A 20,737-nucleotide genomic window follows, 5' to 3' on the forward strand; every position below is an offset into this window, starting at 1 on the left:
TTCATTTTGATACTGCATCTCTCCCAAAAGCAGTCTCACAAGACAGCAGTCACCATGAAACACCTATAGGCACTCATTTCTTCTTTTCTTTTTTTTAACTTTATATCTAAATTAACTTTAATTCCAAACGTTCCCAGGACCATTGCTTCCATAAGATAAGATAAGATAAGATAAGATAAGATAAGATAAGATAAGATAAGATAAGCCTTTATTAGTCCCACACGTTGGAAATTTTTTGGTCAGAAAGTGGGGAGTACAAAGTTAAGAGCAGCAAAAATTAAGAAAAACAATAGAATAGAATGAGATAAAACAGAATAACATACTATACAAAATAGAATAAATAATACGCATCAGCAGCTAAATGTTAAAGAAATAATAATAAATCTTTGCTGGAGTGCCATTCATTCATTCATTCATTCATTCCATAGATTTCAAATCATTGCTTGGCATGTCTCTGATATAATGGCCAAATTTCCGGCAACATTGAAGGCCACAGCGACTGTGCGTTTCTCCGTTGCTTAGTAACGGCTGCTTACCTCCTTCTCCGACAGCTAAAGGAAAGTTACAACCTTCAAGTTTCACTGCAAGAAACTGTCAGAAATTCCCAGAATAGGACCTCAGACTTAAAGCCCTTTGAACTTTGAACGATCAGATAAACAACTTGTGCAACAGCAGGTGTCCGTGACGGTCTGGTTCTACTAGCTACAGGTATGCTGTTTCTGTGAACTGCAGACCTGTTGTTCACAGGCTGCTCACTCTATGCAGTTGTTGGGCAGGACACTCGTTGCTCTAAGTGAGTCACACATTTTTCAACTTTGTCTTTTCACTGCCCTACACATCCTATTAAGAAGCTGTATAATAATAATAATTAGTATTTTTATTGTGTCTTCACCTGGATGTTGCTTTCTGCTAAAGCAACTTGCAAACCGGATGGTGAAAAGATTTTAATGACAACATTAGCTTCATGTGTTCCTCTGCTTGTCATCAGTATCTCATTTTCTAATTTTGTGAGATGACAAAAACGGTAGTTCCTGACTAATCACATTAAAACGCTCATCTGGTAGTTATTATAAGAAGACCGTAAACAGCAAGACTCTCAAAGGCTGCTATATATGTCTTGTTTTGGGCAACAAAAACAAACATTATTATTCATTTATGTACAGTTGTACAGGATAAGAGGTGTTTCTGCTCTCAGTCAGAGAACACATAAAATAAGTGATTAGACTGCAACTATGGGATATGGTGAAGGGAATTTACACCCAGTGAAGATGACAGGAAATTAATTCTTTCATTGCTGTTGCAATGTATACAGTACCTGAACGAGTACCAACACAGACCCATGGAAAATGAGCATCTATATGTAAATGTTGCCCTTTATTCTGGACAGCATTTGGTCTTTACTTAGACTTGTTCTCTGCATTCATATTGTTTTATAATGTTGAGCTGCTCTTTGAGTTTGTGTGTGGCCCACCCCTAGAGCCACACAATATCGAAATTCTTCCAGCCAGTGATCAGACCAATGAGATATGCCTCTGATACAGTTCTGACACAGATCACCTGTGATTTCAGGATTGGCTGGGCACCTGTGGAGCAGCTGGAAAAGAAAGGCATGGAGATGTTAAAGTCCTCAGGCTCAAAAGGAACAGGTGAGTACAGGATAAAATGCAAAGCACAAAGGCAAAAGAAATAACATTACAAAGTGATTATGGTGATGATTGTCAGGGGGACCGACAGATGCTCACACACCAGCTGAACCTCTCCTCATGTATAAAGCTAAAGAGGACAAAGCACAGACTGAGGAAGAGAATGTGAAGTGTGAAGACCTTAAGGCTCCAGTGGAGCTTTTAATGAAGGTACAGTAATGCAACTGGTCCAGCTTATCCACACTTCATGCTCTGTCCACAGAGTGCTTTTTTCTTTGCATGTTTCAAATGTCTGAAATGTTTTTTGCTTCAACTTTAAAGTGAAAATGTTAACTTTCAGTTCCTCAGAGCTCTGAAGGACAAATACTTCAAGCTGGCTGTTAAACTCTGTCACATGAGTACGTATCCTGCACCTGTTTGCTATACGTCTGTCTGTCGGTCAATGAATAAGTGAGCGAGCCGCCAAGTTAGTCAATGCTACCTCTTCTCTCCTCGCTCCAGTTCTCATCTACGAGCCAGACAATCCTGAGGCCTCAGAGTTCCTCCCATTGATCCAGAAGAAGCTGCTGGAAGGTGACAGTTGTCTTTGTACAAACACTTTAGGCTGCATGTTACAGACTAAACATCGAAGGTGTTGTTTGATTTTTCCATCAGAGCAAGACGCAGAGAAAAGCAACGAGGAAGAAAGTGATGAGGAGGATGATGACATTGATTCCGGAAGTGATGAGGACTCCTCTCATAGCTCATCTTGCTCCTCTTCTTCAGCCTCAGATGACTGATTGATTGATTGATTGATTGATTGATTGACTGATAGTACTGATGATGATCATGATGATGATTATGAAAAGGAAAACCATTTTAGCAGACACAAGCCATGCCCTCCTGCTCATATTTACCCTTAAAGCTGTTCGACCTGTCTAGCAGGGACTATGTTACATATATTGTGTTTATTTTAAGGCACACTGCCGCTGCCCACAGTCGCAGTCTTTTCAGTATAGACACAGTGACAGTTACATATTCTCTCATATTTTCACCTGGAAATAAAGTAGCTCCTGTGGACTGAGCGGATGCCCTCATTTCCTGAAAACGTGAACTGATAAATCGCTGATAGATCACCCGTGAAAATATACGGGCAAACCACACACGCTTCCTGATAAATCCGATAAACCTCCGGTTGCACGTTAACCTGCAGAAGAGACTGTAAATGAATCTACTTGATCAGTGTCATATCCATTTTGAGAATGATTATGTGATTAAATGTAAAATACCTTAACTCATTCGAACTGATGGTAAAAATGCATTGGAAAATACAACCCTGCAGTTTTATGACCAGACATGCCAAAACTGAACACTAGGAACACACAGCACATACAGTTAGCAGCTAACTGCTCAACACAAAGAAGCAGCTGAAGAGTTTCGGCCTATAGATGTGATGATATGTAAATGCTGCATTCATGTTCCTCATTCTTGTTATTATAACAGATATTTAACAGTAAAAAATCTTCTAAGCGGTTATGTTTGATCATCACTTAAAGTCTCATCAGCAGTCTCCAACTATTGGTCTCCTAGCAGCAATCTGGCCACTCTGCATCCAGCTTGTAACCCCTTTGATGCTGACTCTAGCAGTTATGTTGAAACATTACCTAAACTGATTTTTAAATTGTCACCGTCATACAAAAACATGTTTATATATCATCATTCAGACTGCATGAAATTCAACACAAAAAAAAACAACAGCACTTTTTTCCCTGGAAGTTTACACGTCTACCACCATGTTTGCTGAATCCTCCCATGGCTTTGATTTCAGGATTCTTTAAACATCAGCTCTCTCTGTGTGAAGATGATAAGCGATGCTGCATGACAGGGAAAAGATGTGGTATATAAGGAGTATGTAAATGTCACAGATTTGTGCATGAAACAAGAGAGACCAAAGCCATCATTTCTTACTTGTTTTATTTTTCACTTTTCACTGTGGATGAGAGCTGTAATGTGACCCAAACAAAAAAACTGATTCTGGAGTCCATCTGGTCCACTATCCAGTCTTTTGTTATGGTGGCAATTAAATTAGCACAAATAAAATGTTAGCCTATGTAAACTCATAAGCAGTGAAGACCTTTTATGTGCCCTGTTTTAGTGCAGATGTAAATCCCAGCAGCTAAGCCTCCTTGTTGAAGGCCATCAGTCTGAGTTTATCTTTATGCATCTCCACATGTCACTTGTGAGTGGAGAAAGATATGATTGGCTCCTGATAAAGGCTGAATAAATTGCAGCGGCTGAATGAACATAACGGCTGGTCCCTGCCCATGCACTGGATCCAGAGGCAGGCGTGAGGATGACAGAAAGGACACTAAGCCAGCGCCCGCCGTGCTTCGAAGTCTCGGCGTTATTGTCCGTGGCGAGGTTAAAGCAGTGAGTAGGTCAGAAATTATGATGTAGGCAATGTTTTCATCTCATGAAGGTGAATATTACAGACAGTGCTTGCATGGATGGATGGCTCCTGGATGGCTTGTCCTGCTCACTTTATAATAAATGTGTCTATTCTGGAATAAATGGCCTAACAGCTTCCACAGGTCCCCAAAACCCAATCAATCAACAGATATGAGGAGATGGGCCGGATGTTCTGAATATGTATCTGTTGGTATTTAAAAGCCCAGCTGTGCAGTTTCCTTCCAAGGTCAATTTCTATGTAACCAAATTTACATTCAAGTCTCCACCCTCATCCCTGTGACACCCACCCACACCTGGAGACACAAGAGCTCGCCCACACACACATACACGCACACAGGGGCGGGTAAACGTCATCGGTATTTTTCCTTTTGCTTGTTTGGTTCCTTAAAGTGGATTGTAGCTGTCAGTAGCACTCAGGGAAGCTTCATTAGCCGTCAGGGTGGGAGGCAAGGCTGTGACTCATGCCTGCGTGAAGAGACCAATGGGCAGCCGGATCCTCAGATATAAATAACGAATAAAAATATTCTTGAGTGAGAAAGGGTCACTTGCGCGCCGCCGGATGGGATTTTATCAGTGCGCTCTGTTGATATTCCGCCATCGCCACCACTGGACTGTTTCTTGTCGCGCCTTCGGGTGGCAGTTGTAACATTTAAGTTGTACTTTGTCTGGACTCGACAACCTGTGCGCCCCGTGAGCCGGTAAGATCCCTTCTTCTTTCCTTCTCCAGCTGCACCCTTCGTGTCTGTTTCTTCAGAGACAGAGATTGGGGGGAAGATGCTTAAACCACTCCACTTTTCAGCCGCTGATATCGTGAGATCAGCTTTGGAGGACAAAATGTGAGCGCAAAAACTAAACAATAATAATAACAATAATGATAGAATTCTCACATAAATCATTCCCAGACGGGAGACAGAACGAATTTATTAGTTGTTCAGTCTCTCTCTCTCTCTCTCTCTCTCTCTCTCTCTCGCTCTCTCGCTGCCTCTCTGTCTCGTGATGACATTGTAGTAAGGGTGGTGTTCACAGCATATCTTAATTGAAATGTCGATTACTGAGTCAACACATGAATGGGGAACGGTTATTTATGTGGACACTGTCACCTCATTTTATCAATATTTGCTGCCTGTGAAGTATCATTTTTAATGCATTCGTTTTATTCTGATTTTCTGATCATCTCGGTGATTTTATACGATGTGAAACGCGGGCCTTACGTGTTCTTTCTTTAATATTTTGGTTTTGATCGTTTAAAATGTCAGCTGTTATATAACAAAACAGATTTTTCTTTTTAAATTAAACGATGATTTGGTTTTAATGATCCATAAGAACTTAGTGCAAGAGCGAGCCATGTTTCTTTTGCTAGTTCCCAACTTAAAAAAAAACAACAAAAAAAACAAATCTGTAAATCTGTGGCCCATTTTCTGTAAACCTGTGTCATGCAGCAGCGCTGGGTTAGTTAACAGCTGACTGGATGCAACACAATCCGAAGAGTGTCTCTAAACAAAACCGATACCCATGCAGCCATTTTATCCCCCAAAGTATTGCGATGTGCGTCTTGGTAGCGCGTTGTGCGCAACTCACTCCAAATTGCGCGGCTTCAGCCGTTTAAAGGGAGAATGAAGCGCTCCCGGTGACGGACGGAGCATCGTTTTCTGATCAAAATCTCGGCCTGCCATTTAAACGGCACGCAATTATCGTAAATGTGACACACAGCGTCTCCTAACACTGAGTCGTTTTGTTTGCAGCTGAATAATTCCCGCACCTGGAAACCAAAGTAACAGAGGACTGATGGCTACGTCTGAGCCGAGAGCTGCCGGCGGGGACCAAGACCCCAACTCAGCTAATTTAAGACCTCCGACCACAAGTAGGTCCCCACACTCCTCTCCCTGTTAACAACACTTTGGCTTCGGCCCCCCGAGGCTAAATTGTGTTTAAGGTTGTCAGTCTCCAGAGCGCTCGGGCTGTGGTGAAAGCCACTCGGTGCCTTGCTCAAAGACACTTCTGCAGCGCGATCTATCGCCAGCACAGCGGTTTAAACCCAGGTTCACCCTCCACGCGCCTCTGTCTGCTTCTCTCTCTCCCTCTCTGTCTCTCTCCCCTCCTTCCCTGTCTGATAAAGGAGAGTGTAGCCCGGGCCATTTGCTGTGCGGGCTCCGTCGTTAATCATTCCGGTTAAAAACAGAGCCATCACAGCTGCCTGTCGCTGTCTGGCGGATCAGCGGTGCGCGCCGAGCGGCGGACCTGGCAGAAATAATGCGCCATTAGAGCGCTGGCATTTCTAACGATCCCAGAGCGTTTTTCCTGAACGTGTTCTATTTCAAAATATGAGTTTCAACCGAAAAATAAAAACACAAAGATTTGAATATTTGATCCTGTGCGCCTTTCGTCTTGATATACAGCAAAAAAAAAAAATTGATATAAGAATTGTCTGTAGTAATTTGTTTAGGCATGCTTTTTTATTCGCATCCCTTTTTAAAAAAAGAAAAAGAAAAATCTAAACCTGTGCATTAACCTGTGGGTTAATTAATCACGTCGAGCCTTTGTCGCATACACAAAATTGACTCCATTAGAGCACACTTGAGCAGCCATCTGCAGTCCAAAGCAGGGAAATAATTGCAGTTTTGTTTTGTTTTGTTTCAGAAAAACGTTACAGGGATAGCCTGCAGCTCCTTTTGTCCAGTGTGCAAATACATGCTTTATTTTCCCTTCCTCGTTACCGGATACAAAATTTCGAAATCTTTTATCTGTGGCCCTTGAGTGCCAATAAACATATAAAAAAAATATTCAGACTTTTTCTTTAATGAAAATTCGAACCAAGAAAAAGTCCTTTTAAAAAAGGATGTTTGTTTTGTCTGCTTGCTCGTGTACTGCTGCTGCTGCTGCTGCTGCTGGATGTTGCCATTATCTCTCTGCCACGCTCCATCTCACGCCTGGCGGCTTTGCGTGCGCGAGGGTCTGTGTGTGTATGTGTGTGTTTATGCCTCGGCCTCCGCACCAAGGGCTGTTTTTTTGTCTGGATGAAATTGCTTCAGTAAATTTAAATACTTGTTGTTGTTTTGTTTTTGGTTTTTTGGTTTTTGCAAGTTCTCCATCAGGTACATTCGCCTCGTCGCTTCTCACTTTTTGCGCCGTGCGCTCTGCATCTTGTTCCCTCAGGCTTTCTGCTCCATCTCAGCTCACGCGTGTCCACGCTCTGGTTTGTGTGTGCGTGTGTGTGGCACTAAGTGTATATGCATGCATGTGTGTGTGTGTGTGTGTGTGTGTGTGTGTGTGTGTGTGTGTGTGTGTGTGTGTGTGTACATCGACGCACTACGCTCCAAGTTTGTGCTTCAAGCGCCTGCTGTAGACTTCCAGACCAGAGACATTACCAGCTCGCTCCACTCACATACTGTGATCCACTCAATTAATTTCTGCCCTCCTCCGTGAGCTCATTTCACGGGTGTTAATTCCAGTCCGCCCTTTGGCTGGGTGTGTGAGCCGGCGTGGATTTGCCGTGCGGGTCACTGTCGGTCCCTATTGATTGAACTCAAATCGGAAGTGTTAGCAGACTCATCCCCCCTTGTGATCAGAGGGAGTGTAAGGAGGCTAAATCCGTGTTCAACAAAGCCAAACAGTCAGTGTAATTCTTTACAGAAAATATGAATATACCCAAACACCCCACAGTCGCACACCTGGCCAAGAGTCGCTCCTTCACGCTTTCATTTATTTATTTTTTGTTCCATGTGCTCGCTGTGCTCCATCATCCGCCTCACCACATTTGCTCGCGGTCTCCACGCTCAGAAACTCAAACGTTCATTTTGTTTTAGCCAACGAATACGCGTGGATGCACGGATGCACAAGGAAACTGGGGATGAAGATTTGCGGTAAGTTTTGTTTCGCCACGAAAAAATGGTTTAATCTTGTAGATGTTATTTAAGAAAATGAAATAAAGAAATAAAAAAAAAATTTAAAAAAGATTTTTTTTTTGACATACCATGGCCCTCAATATTGAATTCCGTTGTGACTGGTTTCCTTCTTTCTTTCCTTCTGACCGTCTCACATTTTCTTTTGCGCTTTATTATGATCTTACTCATTTCGAGGCCCTCAGAAATATAGGCCACATTACAGGTTGATAGAGCGGGGCCGTCCTCCACACTGTCAGTGTGCGTTTCCATCTTCCAAAGGTCACTGGACATTAGCCTGTAGGTCTGCTGAGGAGAGCCCCGGATCAGCCCCCCCGCCCCTCCTTGCACCCTCCCCTGTCTTTCCCATTTCAGCACCAAGAGAAAAATCTCCGGGACAAGCCTGGAAACAGAAAGCAGAACGAGCCTTAAAATAACTCGTAACGATTTGCTTTTCCTATCACATCCGATTATTTTTTGAGTCACTTTTCTCAGGCTTACTGTCAGTGTCTCTAATAGCCCCTTTTTTTCTTTTTTCTTTTTTTTCTTTTTTTACAGTGGAGGGGGTGGATGTGACGTTTATTTTCTCAATCACTTAAAGGAATCTGCTTCTTTCAGAGGCTCACACGATGGAAAGTGTGGATGTTTATTTATTTGCAGTCATGCAAGTTGAATTCAGTGTCACGTAAAGCTGTATCCATTCAAAAGGCGCATTATTGACCGCTTTACTGCAGCACAAGTCTGAGAAAGTCTGACATTGTTTTGGTTGTTTTTTGTTTTTTAGTAAGTGATCATCAGATTTTCATTAGTTAAATGACGTTTTAACCCCGTGCAGTGGCCACTAATTATTCATACGGTTTATTAATGAGCAATAAACATTTTCACTGAAAATATATTTTTACTTTAAGAACAAAGAGCCTGGGGCTTCCCCGTGTTTTTTACGCGCAATTAGGCCCACGCATTATTCTGCACATATATGCGAAAAGCTTATAAAATCTGACGGTGGCCCTGTAGAGACACGCTGCTTCAGGGCACTTTGCATCCTTCATTAACCCCTCTTCGGAGGGTGTGTATTTATTGGCTGTGTGTGGCAGCCTGTCCTGAGCACCGAGGCAATCAGACTGCACCTATAGGGGAGGGGCAGGCTGGCTGGGCGCTTCCTGACGGGGTGAGGCTGTGATGTCACAGGGTGAGGCGGGCACCCACGGGTGCTTCCTCTTCCTACTTAGCTTATATAAGTTTGGGCACCAACAGAGAAGCTTTTCAGATTAAAGTATTCCGACTGTTTATGAGCTGATAAAAAAAAAAATTCACAAAAATCTCAATTTTCATTTTTGCTTTTTTTTTATTTTTATTTATTTTCTGTTGTATTTTAATTGTTGGTTTCGCTTTTCGACCTTTTTCTTGTTTCTTTTCTCTTTGTTTTGTTTTTTTTATGACTGGGATGGAGATGTTTGGTGATAACTCCTTCTCTTCGCCGTGCAACACCTTAGGGTTCCTGCAGAAGAACAACAGCCTGGAGGAGAAGGGGAGGCTCGCGGGCCAGAAGAACTTGCTCTCGTGCGACAACAGCGACAGGGACGCGCGCTTCCGCCGTACCGAGACCGACTTCTCCAATCTGTTCGCGAGAGGTGAGAAAACCACACTTCCGCTATCCCAGATCTTCCTTAAAAAAAAAAACCCCACCAACATTATTATTGTTATTATTATAAAACTAATTATAACTCGGGCGTATTATTTCAAATCAAACATCGCTTTCCTGACACAAAACAGAGAAGAGCGTCTTCACTTTTCTGTCTGCCACCTCTGTTTTTGTCCTCTTTTTGCTCGATAATGACAGTGAGCTTTACAGGAAAATTAATTATTAGGCCAATATCAACAGAACGAACGAGAGGCCAAACTGTGCTGGGTTGGGTTATTCGTGTATGTATTGTGATGTAAACCGTGCTTTCGGAGGCTAAACTCGAGTCTAAATAAAAACCTTGCAGAACTGAAATACTTGGATATTCTGGTGGCAGAAATGTGACGTACAAAGTGAGGGGGAAAGCTCATTTTAACACCTTAATTTAGCGGAAGCGTGATTTTGTGCTATTTTAATGTCCGCATGAGTTTTAGTAAATTGTAAAGTAAAGTAAATTAAGACAACGCGACGGAATAAATAGATTACAAAGCACTATTTTTTCTTAGATTAAATATAAAATACTTTCCTTTCAAAGAACAGAATTTCTTTTAATGTCATTATAGACATACGTTTTTGCCTACTCTTTCCTGTTAAAATGTCTGCTGAGAAATGTATTTTGTGTGTTCTGATGGCTTTTTCACAACTTTAAGCCTGCTAGCCAAAATCTACGACCACATGTGGAGTCGTCTTTATTCGATCTAGCATAGCAGAGAAATGTAGCCCGAGAAACTGAGGGGAAATGGACAGAATTTTAGAATTTAGAATTTTACTCAAAAACAAAGTGCACAAGCTTTATAAAAGCCAAGCTTTTTGATTCATTTCCCCTACTTTCTTTCCCCCGCCCCACTCCTCTTTTAGACCTCCTGCCGGCTAAAAATGGAGAAGAGCCCACCATGCAGTTTTTGCTGGAGGTGGTTGACATCCTTACCAACTATGTCAAGAAGACTTTCGACAGGTCTACAAAGGTTTTGGATTTCCACCACCCTCACCAGCTCCTGGAGGGGATCGAGGGCTTCAACCTGGAGCTGTCCGACCAGCCCGAGTCCCTGGAGCAGATCCTGGTGGACTGCAGAGACACGCTCAAATATGGCGTCCGGACAGGTAAGGGCTTTGGGACTACCTTCATCGTGGAGGAAACATTAACCTACCCCAAAAGGGAAAGATTTTTATTTTTTTCTTGAAATACAAATTCAACTGTATATGTGCTTGGGTAACTCACATGGAGGTGTGTTATTTTTGATGGCAGAGGAGATTGGTATGTGTGATGTGGGCTAAGATGCAATTAACTTTTAACTTTTTGCATTCAAAGGAAACAGCAGTGGGAGATGTAGTCCTGCACCTTATTACTGCCACAGACATTATAGTAATAAAGCAGGACATTATGTCTCTGTTAATATCCACACATGTTCAGTGTGTGGATTTTGAATGTGACACAAACTATTAGAGAATGGGCCGTTTCTCGCAGAGTACACAGCCTATTTAGATGACTGCCATATGTATTGTACCCCTGGTAATTCACTTCACATCCTCCCTTTCTTCCACCCCCCGACTTATTAAAGCATGTGTCGCCTGAGGGGATCCTAACACGGCTGATTCAAGCTGTTAAAAACGACAACGCTCAAACTGTCCCCCGGGTTTTATATATCAGGCAGTCACTGACTGTGTCTACAACTCAGTAGCACTCTTTTTCTCTCCCTCTCTTTCTTCTCAAAACATTTTGTGGCTGTTTTTTTAGTTTGTGGGCTAGAGGAGCTGTCCGCGGTGCTGAAACCACACATCTTTCATTTCTTTTGTCACACCTGTTATTTCATTTTTATTGTTAATTCTTTTTAAGACTCTGTTTATTATGTGAGGAATGCACCTCCATAACCACAGTGTACATGTACATGAACTTAAACTGATTATTGAACTTTTTAATATTTATTTTGTATTATTTTTCTCTCCCTTTAGGTCACCCACGCTTCTTTAACCAGTTGTCTTCTGGCCTGGACATTATTGGTCTGGCTGGAGAGTGGCTCACCTCCACCGCCAACACCAACATGTAAGTCACACAGTATGCTCTCTGTACCGAGTGCCTGACACAGTTTATGTATAGAAGGGAAACACCTATACAATTCACAGGGGGACAACTGATATTTCCTGTTTGTAGGCCAGTGGAAATAGCCTCTAGTCATCATCATATATTAGCATTGCGGAAGTGCTTATGATGTTCCCCTGGGCTCACTCCACCACTGGTCAAAGGAGGCCGATTATATAAAGTGTTTGTGTTTTTTTCCCCTGTATTGACAGATGGTAGTCTGGCACAGTGTTATACTGTGTGTATATCACACACCACCAAGCCCCAGGGGGTGGTTAGATTGCATATTGATCTCAGGTCACAGTTACATGTTTACCCAGCTTGAGTGGAGAAGGCCTGAACCCCACATCAGCTGCACACGCTCTCAGCACACACAGATCCTGACGCAGACATGCTCTGAATGAAAAGCCACAACTCTGTGACACGATTACTGGAGTAAGGTGACAAATTATAGCAAAACACAAGCACACACACAGAGGTTCATACGGATGTCCACAGTCAGTTCATCCACATTTTTTACTGAGCAATAATCAGCCTAATATTTATAGCAATGTCACTTTCATGTGATTTTCTTAGATTTTGATGTGTATCCATAGCAACGTTTAAAATATTAATAATTTCAGTTTCCAAAAATCTTCGTAGTGAAATGATTCAACTTTTTACGTATGAAATATCAGAAGTGTGTGAAAAAATTGCCCAGTTATCCACAACAAAAGCAGTCATTATTAAATAACCTGTTTAGTCTGTCCAGCAGTCAGTAGTCAAAGGCTAATAAATTCTGTTGTTACATAACACAAAGAAAAGCTGCAAAATTGCACAATGCAGGCTGGAAATGGGAAATGTTACAGGATAGAATAAGAGTCGATCAGCTAATCAACTTATTCTGCAGGCTGTTTTATCAGTGAGAGACACAAATCAGTTAAGGTCTGTCAAAAACAGCTGAGCTTTATGTAAAAGAGGATTGTTTTAAGCTAAGGCTCGATCATGTAGTCATTATTAGATCATGAAGAAAATATAAACTCCATGGTTTCCGTATATATTTACACTTCACCCATTACCCAAACAATCTTTAAACATTACAGCTTCTTACAGACTGGGTTCCTTTAACCAGCCATTAACAGCTTCATATGGCAATCACAATGAAACTATGATATGATAATACAGACGTTTGTATCGTGACTTCAGTCTCAGTTCAGACTTGCCGCATTCATAGATAGGAGAAAACTGAACAGATTCCAGTGAAGAACTACTCTTGCAAAAATCACACCTGCATAAGTCTGACTTGGTGAAAGGGTTGGGACATCACTGCAGAAGATAACAGGACGAGTGAAGCACAAAAGGTCACCCAGAATAAACAGTAATTACAAGACAATGCACTTTAGACCTAAAAGAATATTGTCCAAAATTGCTGCTGAAGAAAAGATTAAATCTGAGGACAGTAAAGCAAAAGCTAGAAGAAAACTGTGACACCTAATTTGTCCAATTTCTATTCAAACATTAGCTTAGGAAACTACCTTCTTAGAAAAACTTTCCCATCTCATCTCCTGGTTGGAAGAATGCCCCAAGAGACGGGGCCATTGACTTCCCACACACGCTTGTGCACGCTTTTATAATGACACATGCACACATGCACACACACCAGCTCTGGCTGTCCCAGATAGATACAGCAGCTAGGGTTTCCAGTCCATTGACTACAGGCTCATTGTGAGCTGGTGTTAGCAGATAGGCCAGCTGGGCCCCACACTGAAACACAATGTCCTCCGGCTGCACAGAAAACCCTGTTACATTGTGGAAACTGGCTGCTGCAGCTCCCCACAGAGTGCTCATTCCGGCTCTATTGTCCCTGTGGGTACAGACGGACTCAGTGGTCCTTTGAGGGGCTGAGAGGAATGTGTGTGGTGGTGGTGGTGGTGCGGGGGGGGGTCAGAGGGTTAGTCACATACAGACACACGCGCAAACACACACACAAACACGTCCATAAACACACTTACACACACACATTGAGTGCCCTTGATGATGATAATAAGGGCATTTAGGGGCTGTCCCTGGGGACAGGCAGGTGACTGAGGGGTAATTTTCACCCTGAAAAGACCAATGATTGGCTCTGATTGTGATAATGATCACCATTATTGCCATTACAGCGTGAAATGACTCCGAGAGAAGGAGAATTTTAAAAAGGTTCACTGGGGTTTTTTGTGCCTTTTTTTGTCCTGTGGCTGGGATGAGTTTTGAGAAGAAAGGAATATGAGACATCCAGGATATTAAGTCTGCTTTATATAAACCATAATTCCACTATATCAAAGGACGCTAAATTGGTGAGATGAGGCCAGTGAGGGATTGAAAAGTGAAAAGTTATCCTTGGGTGTAGCAGATCATAGTCACAGCCCAGAAGTCATAGATTAGTCCAGCGCGTTTACAAAAGCTAAAAATCTTCAGCAGAAATATTTACACAAGAAAAATGCTTCCTTGGTTATTTGTCTTCATCTTTCATATTTTTTTTTTCAATTTCTCTTTGTCTCTGTGTTTTTGTTCTCTGTCACTCAGCCTCTTCGTTGTGCGTGTTTCATGATGTTGCTTTGCTGCGTGCTTTTCTGTGCGCACTCTGCATCATCCCCTCATCTTCCTTTGTTGTCCTCTGTCACACTTCTCTTCACTGCATTGTTTCCCTAAATCTCACTCTGCTTGCGGCCTTTATACCTCCCCCTTTATACCAAAATACAAAAAACAGCCTCAGCCCTTGCGCGGATAGCTATTTGAGGGGAGGGGAAAAAAACAGGGAGGAATCAAAGAAACGTGGAGATAACGCTGCTTCTAATTTGGGTGATGGGTGAAGCTACAGCGATGGAGGTGGAGGAGCGTTGTGTAACTGGCCTCATTAGAAGCGGGGTAAACAGGGATCAGCGTTAAGGGTGCGTGTGGGAAGCAGTGAAATGTCACTTAGCAAAGAGACCAAAAGCTCAGGCCTCCTTTCTGTGACACATTTGACCCACTTTAGCTTCTCCAGGAGTTTCGTTGGTTGGCTGTCCGTGGAGATAACAGTCGTTTTATCTTTTATTAACTGACAGACAGGTCAGACACATATCAAGCTTTAAAAGCGTTGGCTCATTTCAAGAGTGTGAAGATTACTTCTTTTTTTTTTTGTTTTTGAATCTTTTCTCTTTCATCTTTTTAATGAAATAATGAAATTCATAGGCATGGGCTCTCCCTCATTTTTTTCTATATGCTGGGGCCAACAGAGGGTCTTATCTCTTTAAAGCACTCCCTCTCCCTGTCTTTCTCTCTCTCACACACACACACACACACACACACACACACACACACACACACACACACACACACACACAAACTCGAGTTCTCTCAGCCATCACGTCAGCCCCATTCAGAGTCGCCGCTGAGATCGGCACCATTGACAGATAGCCATCAGAGCTTTGTGTGCTTTAATTAAACCACTGAGTGATTTTAGGAGGCATTTGAATATGAATGTTTGCTGGTTGACTCATATCAGCCACTTTTTAATTAGCCCAGTCAGCACAAGCTCCACTTTTGTGCTCTGCAGATGGAATTATAGAAGGACTAATGAATATTATAGACACACAATGAATATCACTGTGTGTGTTTTGGGGGAGTCTGTGGACTCTCTTCCTTGCGAGTGCATAAGAATGCGCAGTGTCTCTGAATGATGTGCTGCTTTCATTACTCGGTGTTATGATTGGCAGGTTCACCTATGAGATCGCCCCGGTATTTGTGTTGATGGAACAGCTGACTCTGAAGAAAATGAGAGAGATGATTGGTTGGCCAAACGGAGAGGGTGACGGCCTCTTTTCCCCAGGTCGGTCTGTAAATCACACAACCCATGTGTAGCCAATATTCATATTACTGTATGAATTTTGGTCCAAATATTCCACGTACATGTACACTGCACAGACTGTGTGCTGCTGTCCAGGGTACTGATGTGTGTGTGTGGTGTGCTTAACAGGGGGTGCTATCTCCAACATGTACAGTGTGATGATCGCACGGTACAAGTATTTCCCAGAGGTGAAGACCAAGGGCATGTCTGCTGCTCCCCGCCTTGTCCTTTTCACATCTGAGCATGTAAGTGACCACACACACACGCACACACACACACTGTACATCTCAGGTAATCTAACAATGCAGATAAGCTGCTTCATTGACTGTAGATTAATCAAAGTCAGGGAATAAGCAGTAGGTCTGTTTAAATCAGGGCACTGGCTGTTTCAATTCATTCATTATTTTAGGTTTTTTTGTATTTTTGTCCTAAAAAGAATTTGACAACTTGACAGAGAGCAGGAAAAATGTCAAGCAACAATGAGCTCTCAAAATATCCCCCCTTTTTGAATTCAGAGGTATTTCATTGCTATGTGTCCCCACAGAGCCACTACTCCATAAAGAAGGCTGGAGCTGCGCTGGGCTTCGGCACTGACAACGTGATCCTGCTCAGCACGGATGAGAGGTTTGTAATCGTTGCAGAAATCATCTGACGAATACTGTATGTGCAACATGTAGATCCACATCGATTCCATGCTGCTCTGCTCATTTTCAGAGGGAGAGTCATTCCTGCGGATTTGGAAGCCAAAATCCTCGACGCTAAACAGAAGGTCAGGGTTTTTTTAGCTTTTTTTTTTTTTTTTAAAAATAATTACATCTCCATGTACTATTATCTCTAACCACATTTCTTTTCATCTATCCTGGGTACTACATCTGCAGGGTTATGTGCCATTGTTTGTGAATGCAACAGCTGGTTCAACCGTGTATGGAGCATTTGACCCCATCAATGAGATTGCTGACATCTGTGAGAAGTATAACTTGTGGCTCCATGTTGATGTGAGTAGTTTGCAGTAGTGATGATAGCAGTAGCTACGGTGCGTCATCCACTCCTTTAACAGTACTGTTTTGTCTCGTTAGGGCGCGTGGGGTGGTGGACTGCTGATGTCTAGGAAGCATCGCCATAAGCTTAATGGAATTGAGAGGTGAGCACATGGGAACTGATAAGCTGCTGTGTTGCTATTTAAAAGAAACCTCACCGTGCTAACGATCGCACTGACAACACGCTTTCCAGGGCCAACTCTGTCACATGGAACCCACACAAGATGATGGGTGTGCCTCTGCAGTGTTCAGCAATCCTGGTCAGAGAAAAGGTACAGGAACACACACACACACACACACACACACACACACACACACACACACACACACACACAGTATCTTGTTTCTATTACTTCACCTTAAAATTTTATGATGACAAGTTTTAGAGACTTTTTTAATCCAAACATTGAAGCAGGTAGCCACATGTCATTATGAAGTCCACATATGTATACATATGTAAAGCTATTGAGTTTTAAAGCTTTTGATGTTCTTAATTACTTCTGTTTATGTTTGTAAAGGGGCAATAGTACAGGCAGGACAACAGCAATCATGTTTCATGCTTTTCTTTGAGTTACAAGAATCGAATCATTTATGACGACAAGTTATCGATCTACGGTTAGAACACTGTGTAATAAATGATAACTTGTACATCAACATGATGTATATCTGAAAGATAACACAGAGACAGAATAAGATAATATGGAGGCTTTCATTCAGTAAGGTTAGTTTGACACAGACATGTAGCAAAAGCTTAAACATTTCCATTACACTTTAGGGGGGTTTCTTCACTTTAACCTATGAAAAATACAGTTCTATAAATATCCATATTGCATATTCAAATTAATCAGCTTTTCTTGGTACATGTAGTCTGACATGTCTAAATGATGACAGCCTGGGCAGGAGAGCTGTGAAAGGAAATGTTAACAGTTTGTACACTTTGTCTGTAGGGAATCCTAGCAGGCTGCAACTCCATGTGCGCTGGCTACCTCTTCCAACCAGACAAACAATACGATGTTACATATGACACAGGGGACAAGGCCATCCAATGTGGCCGACATGTGGACATCTTTAAATTCTGGCTCATGTGGAAAGCCAAGGTGAGCCGGGTGGACAGACGGGTGCATACATGCTGGCTAAAAAAGCCAGAAAAGCATCTCCAAGCCAATAAGAACCTTCATGGTTTTGTTAGTGCAATGCTATTTAGTGCTATACTGAGTGTTTAGTATTGGCTTCTCTTTTCCCCTGCAGGGCACCACTGGGTTTGAGCAGCACATTGACAAGTGTTTGGACCTGTCTCAGTACCTATACAACAAGATCAAGAACAGGGAGGGATATGAGATGGTGTTTGACGGAGTGGTGAGCTTCCCTCATTTCTTTTTTCCTTTACCGATGTCCAGTTTTAATCACCAGGGTTAACTCACTGCTGTATTTAACAGAATGTTGTTGTATGTAAATGCAAATAAATAAATAAAAACCCACCGTGATCTGTATCTGATGTGTTCATTTCTGCCTGCAGCCCCAGCACACCAATGTTTGCTTCTGGTACATTCCACCCAGCCTGAGAGGCATGCCAGATGGAGATGAGAGGCGAGAAAAACTCCACAGGGTACAACTATAATCACACTATCAGTTCCAGCACGATCAGCTTCAAACAGCCAATAAAAGTGTTCCCATTATTAGATTACTTTCAGGAAAACAAGGCTCTGTTTTGTCATCTTTTTCACTCCAACAGGTGGCGCCAAAGATCAAGGCCATGATGATGGAGTCAGGGACCACCATGGTGGGCTACCAGCCTCAGGGCAATAAAGTAAACTTCTTCAGAATGGTCGTCTCCAATCCTTCGGCCACCCAGTCTGACATCGACTTCCTCATCGATGAGATCGAGAGGCTCGGCCACGACCTGTAGACCTCACAGCCATCGCTGCTCCAGGGCCATCCCGGAGTCTGTGATCAATTTTACTGCAAAAGCAAACGCCAGAGTGAAACATTCACAGTGCTGCAGACCGAGAAATAATAGGATACGTTTTAGGTTCTTTCTTTCCGGTCTGCCTTTGCCTGCAGCACTCTAAATGTTTCCACCGCTGGAAAGAAACGAGCAATGAGAGAGCCTCTGGAGTTTCTTACTAGCTCTGGCCCACATAGGTACTTCTATAGAAAAAAAAATATAATCACTATCTAAAGTCTCCTTTAAAGCAAATGTGCTCTAATGTCTGTGTGTGCAATTGAGCCTTGTAATGCGCACGTGTGTGAAAGAGAGTGTGTGTGTGTGCAGTCTTTTAATGTTTGTCTTTTATTGTCTTGTGTGTGTGCCACAGCAAATGTGTGTGTGTGAGTGAGTGTGGTAAATTAATGAAAAGTAGGGGGGAAAGCACAGATTGAAGTATTACAAGTATCATCAAGTTATTCTGCTGTATCATACATGTGCTGCACAATATGGTGGTGCTTTCAGCTGTACATATGTTTGATCTCAGCGCTCTGACCTGTTTGCCCTGAACCCGGTGTCCAAAGCCCCGCAGCGGCGTATTTTAGGCTCGCACTGTGTTAAAAATAAGCTAACGTGCTCAGCATAGTTACAGGTTGTGTAAAGTGTCGAGCTGTTACACGACTTCGGACCATCTGACAGAGCTACAGTCTGCAATAGTTTCCCTCGTAGAAGATCCTGATTTAAAGCTATCGTTGGTCTGTGACAACCTTTAAGTTGTAAAACTCTGGCTCATTGTCTGTTCCCTGCAGTCATGTGATGCCCATTTGTGTTTAAACCAATGTTAATATATTCATATTTGATGATATGAGAATGAGACAAAATATTTATTGCATTTCCGCAGTTGATTGCAGATTCAGGTATTTTATTGTACATGTATCTTTATGCGTATTACGCTGTAACACAGTGAACCGAGTAAAGTTTATTTAAAGTGATATCGTCAGCCAAAGAGAGAATCGGGAACGCAACAATCCATTGTCCTTTATGTCCTTACTTCTTATAGACTAGGTGTTTGTAAAACGTTACCTGTTGTCCTTTTTCTGCGATGCAATCTCTATAAGTGTGTTTCTTTTTGTGATTGTCAGTCTTTTTGACCGAATGTTTTGAGATGATTGACTGGCCTTCTGATGAGATTAAGAATGAAACCTCTATAATCCTCTGGCCGCGGCGCCAGTCTTTTATTTTAGTGAGAAGCACAAGGATGTGAGAATGTACTCTCTTGTTGAGACTGGGAAGAACGAAGAATTGCGTCTGTCTGAATCCTAATGCATTACTGTAATATAGTATATTAATTGTTACACATATTACTTGTATTCTCAGTGTGATGGGAGCTCAATGGAATATCTTGTACAAAGGTACCTGTTAGTGTCTTTGCACATGTTCACCTTACTTTCCTCCATTGTAAATGGATGCGTTTTAGTATAAGAGTTATGTTAACAGAGTATTTATTAGGGACCATATGTGAATGGCACAATTGCATAAATCATATTTAAAGTAATCTGTGTACTGTATGTGACAAGTAACTCTTGTATGTGAAGCCGGCTAAGGGAACGTTTCCCTGGCAAATTTTCAGTAGGCACTTTAACAGAATCATAACATCTTTAACAAGATATTTAATAAAGTCAATATAAAGAGAACATGAAATGCAGTGTGGCTTATTGAAAAAGCACAATAAAGAACACCCTGAAAAATGACATTTCATTTGTGTCCCTACTCCAAAGTATCCCATTCTCCCAACAAACTGTCTTTATCAGCAGCTACACACACACACACACATAGAGTGTATATTATTGCCTCTCTGCCTAATCATCCTCCAGAAGCTTTGTTTGGCCCCCAGCTGTGTGTCGGATTGGCTGTGAAACCCTTCTCTCCAGCTCCTTCTCGTCTTTATTCTTTCCTTGCTCTTTGCATCACTTTTCCCTCCTCTCTTATACTCATTTTGCTTTAAAAGAAAATCCTTCGACCTTTCTACTTTCTATGCCTTTTATTAAGCTACGATTTAGTCTGATTCAGTCTATTTAAGGCCCCATTTCATGAAGAAATAAATAGAATGCTTCCGGTGTTTCATAACCTCTAAAAAAAACCAGAGGAGAAGCTCTGGAGTGAAGCTGCACTTATTCATAGAGATGTGCTCCCGGCGCCCTC

At 42.2% G+C, this 20,737-nt stretch overlaps 2 protein-coding genes across 4 annotated transcripts; both read left to right on the forward strand.

The window, feature by feature from the left end:
- The first annotated feature begins 530 nt into the window (after nt 1-530).
- erich2 (glutamate-rich 2) lies at nt 531-3,156 on the forward strand. Of its 2 annotated transcripts, none has more exons than XM_031758877.2 (6): nt 531-793; nt 1,570-1,646; nt 1,723-1,853; nt 1,984-2,041; nt 2,145-2,216; nt 2,298-3,156. In XM_031758877.2, the coding sequence occupies exons 2-6, from the start codon at nt 1,610-1,612 to the stop codon at nt 2,420-2,422; spliced, it is 423 nt and encodes a 140-aa protein (XP_031614737.1). In that variant the 5' UTR covers nt 531-793; nt 1,570-1,609; the 3' UTR covers nt 2,423-3,156. The 2 variants fall into 2 exon arrangements, with proteins under 2 accessions (XP_031614737.1, XP_039458586.1); XM_039602652.1 differs by having other exon boundaries at nt 531-708.
- Nucleotides 3,157-4,462: 1,306 nt separating this feature from the next.
- Nucleotides 4,463-20,236, forward strand: LOC116335257 (glutamate decarboxylase 1-like). Of its 2 annotated transcripts, XM_031758902.2 has the most exons (17): nt 4,463-4,789; nt 5,834-5,952; nt 7,895-7,951; nt 9,463-9,600; nt 10,509-10,751; nt 11,601-11,691; nt 15,444-15,556; nt 15,704-15,819; nt 16,119-16,198; nt 16,289-16,343; nt 16,453-16,569; nt 16,651-16,715; nt 16,805-16,883; nt 17,559-17,708; nt 17,860-17,967; nt 18,128-18,217; nt 18,344-20,236. In XM_031758902.2, exons 2-17 carry the CDS (start codon nt 5,877-5,879, stop codon nt 18,515-18,517), a joined length of 1,752 nt encoding a protein of 583 aa, XP_031614762.1. In that variant the 5' UTR covers nt 4,463-4,789; nt 5,834-5,876; the 3' UTR covers nt 18,518-20,236. The 2 variants fall into 2 exon arrangements, with proteins under 2 accessions (XP_031614762.1, XP_031614763.1); XM_031758903.2 differs by lacking the exon at nt 7,895-7,951 and having other exon boundaries at nt 4,464-4,789.
- The last annotated feature ends 501 nt before the right edge of the window (nt 20,237-20,737 follow it).

Source organism: Oreochromis aureus, linkage group 18 (assembly GCF_013358895.1).
Source record: "Oreochromis aureus strain Israel breed Guangdong linkage group 18, ZZ_aureus, whole genome shotgun sequence".
In the NCBI taxonomy this organism is placed as follows: domain Eukaryota; kingdom Metazoa; phylum Chordata; class Actinopteri; order Cichliformes; family Cichlidae; genus Oreochromis; species Oreochromis aureus.

Bases quoted from the DNA above. Each gene is read 5' to 3' on its own strand.
- erich2 (XM_031758877.2), top strand. From the start codon at position 1,610: ATGGAGATGTTAAAGTCCTCAGGCTCAAAAGGAACAG. The intron at 2,042-2,144 runs GTACGTATCCTG...TCCTCGCTCCAG, and splicing joins TGTTAAACTCTGTCACATGA to TTCTCATCTACGAGCCAGAC. The intron at 2,217-2,297 runs GTGACAGTTGTC...TTTTTCCATCAG, and splicing joins CCAGAAGAAGCTGCTGGAAG to AGCAAGACGCAGAGAAAAGC.
- LOC116335257 (XM_031758902.2), top strand. From the start codon at position 5,877: ATGGCTACGTCTGAGCCGAGAGCTGCCGGCGGGGACCAAGACCCCAAC. The intron at 10,752-11,600 runs GTAAGGGCTTTG...CTCTCCCTTTAG, and splicing joins CAAATATGGCGTCCGGACAG to GTCACCCACGCTTCTTTAAC. The intron at 16,344-16,452 runs GTCAGGGTTTTT...CTACATCTGCAG, and splicing joins TCCTCGACGCTAAACAGAAG to GGTTATGTGCCATTGTTTGT.